At 42.3% G+C, this 1,891-nt stretch overlaps 1 protein-coding gene across 1 annotated transcript in view; it reads left to right on the forward strand.

The window, feature by feature from the left end:
• Positions 1-475: 475 nt before the first annotated feature.
• METTL16 (methyltransferase like 16) overlaps positions 476-1,891 on the forward strand; it is a 16,240-nt gene continuing 14,824 nt past the window's right edge. Inside the window, exon 1 of the mRNA XM_009879938.1 lies at positions 476-516. Within this exon, the coding sequence (XP_009878240.1) occupies positions 476-516 (41 nt within the window). The remainder of the gene's footprint in view (positions 517-1,891) is intronic.

The raw sequence follows: 1,891 nt of genomic DNA on the forward strand, positions 1-1,891 counted from the left end.
TTTAATGGTTTCTTTAAGACTTTCCAAAGCTAACACATTTGCATCCTTTGGTACCAAACCACATTCTTTCTGACTTTTCCAATCATTTCCGCAAGTCAAAGAACATATCAGCATACGGTAATTCATCCCATTTTCCTTGCCTCCTACAGAATAATAATACCAACTGTAAAACAGTATTATAATTCAGAGTTTCATTTTTCGGCCATTTCTCCTAATCTTCCAGAGTATACTTTGGCCACCATTGATTACAATACATAGTGAGTTTTTTCCGAGTTAGGGTGTCTCCTCCAAATTTGCTCCAATGACTCAGAATACATCCCAAAGGAGATGCCTTAATTACCCCCCCTTCCGCAGAAAACATAGCATTTCCCATTATAACAGTTTAAGATAAGATACCAGAGTGCACTAAAATCATTAACCAAAAACCAGTCTCTCTGCTCCAGTAGCCACTGTAATAAAGCAAGAGAGATACCAAATGGGGTGTCAGACCAGAAACGTACCTTTAAAACCAGAAAGGTACCTTTAATGGATACGAGTTACTCAGGAATATGCTAATGAGCAATATCTCTTTCTAATGACCTGACACAGCCAGTCACTCACCAACCACCGGGAAAATCGCAGTGGAGTCCCCGGACAAAGTATCTAGTGCGTGCTGGAGTCCGACGAGCGATTCTCACTGACGGCAGCAGGAGATGAGCAGAGTCTGATCTCAAAAACAGAGTCCCATCTGGGTCACCAAAACTGTTACCTGTGAAAAGGCTAAAGTTACGATTTTCCTGAAACACAGAGACTATGTTTAGAGAGCAGACATTGCTTTATTCTGGCCAGGGTGCAAGGTGGAATATTTCCACAAAACATGCACACAGAACAGGACTCCCCGCATGGTTTATATACACATTTTATAATATCATTATCATATTAGTACCTCCTATCTCTATTTGTTTGGTAGTAATTTACATCTGATTGCATGATTGAGTTATAGCTATCAAGCATGCTCAAGACAAGGGTCTTCACCTGGGCCAGGGTCTTCTTGACCTATGGGCGTGATTTTTTGTATTATAATGAAGGCAGTTTGGCTTAGGACACTCAGAATTTTCACTTTTCTGCCAAGTTTCAAAACATGTAGATTAGTAGCATTTTCAGGGTTGGTATGCTCAAATGCTCCAGGATGTTTCACTTCAAGAACGATAACAATACTTGCTTTCCCTGATGAGGAGTTCTTTCACTATGGATTCAAGGATAGAATCCTTGTTATCTGTGAAAATGTCTTAGAAGTTCCTCCCCAGCACTTGTAAAGAAACATCCCCAAGGCCAACCATCTGGCTGAGTACACAACGAAATGCTCGTATGGAAGACCCTATATCAAAAGTTCAGCTAATGCCAATGGTTAACAAGCCTTGCTAACTTTAATGCTAACAAAACTAGCTAAAATTGTAGCTATGAGACAAACTGCATGACAGTTACTCCAGGTGTGAAACTGCATGAAGTGGGGAAATCATCAGAAATCCTTTCCAGGTGTGACATTTAAGGAAGTGCTTTGGTGTGTGGTTTTTTTGTTTGGTTGTTTTTTGTTGTTGTTGTTGTTTGTTTTTTGCTGAGTAATCCATCCTTTAAAATCCAGGTACTTTAAAGCTGACTGTGCAAGGTAAGCCATGAGCAGGCCGCCACAAGGTCTCTAGCTGCTGCCTCATCACCAGTGACGTTGTACCCCCAAATTCATTCAGAAATCTGTGACTGTGAGGCGTTTCGGAGAACTTTTAAGGCTCTCCTCAAGGCAAAGAAGGTCACTTGGCCTAGGTGAGAGGTGTGACTATGGAAGTGGAGGCCCTCTCCACTCCCCCTATCCCCGCGGTGGGCGATGGTCTGAGCGAGGCACCTCCCCTCCCCCCCC

Source organism: Charadrius vociferus, unplaced genomic scaffold (assembly GCF_000708025.1).
Source record: "Charadrius vociferus isolate BGI_N301 unplaced genomic scaffold, ASM70802v2 scaffold162, whole genome shotgun sequence".
Taxonomy (NCBI): domain Eukaryota; kingdom Metazoa; phylum Chordata; class Aves; order Charadriiformes; family Charadriidae; genus Charadrius; species Charadrius vociferus.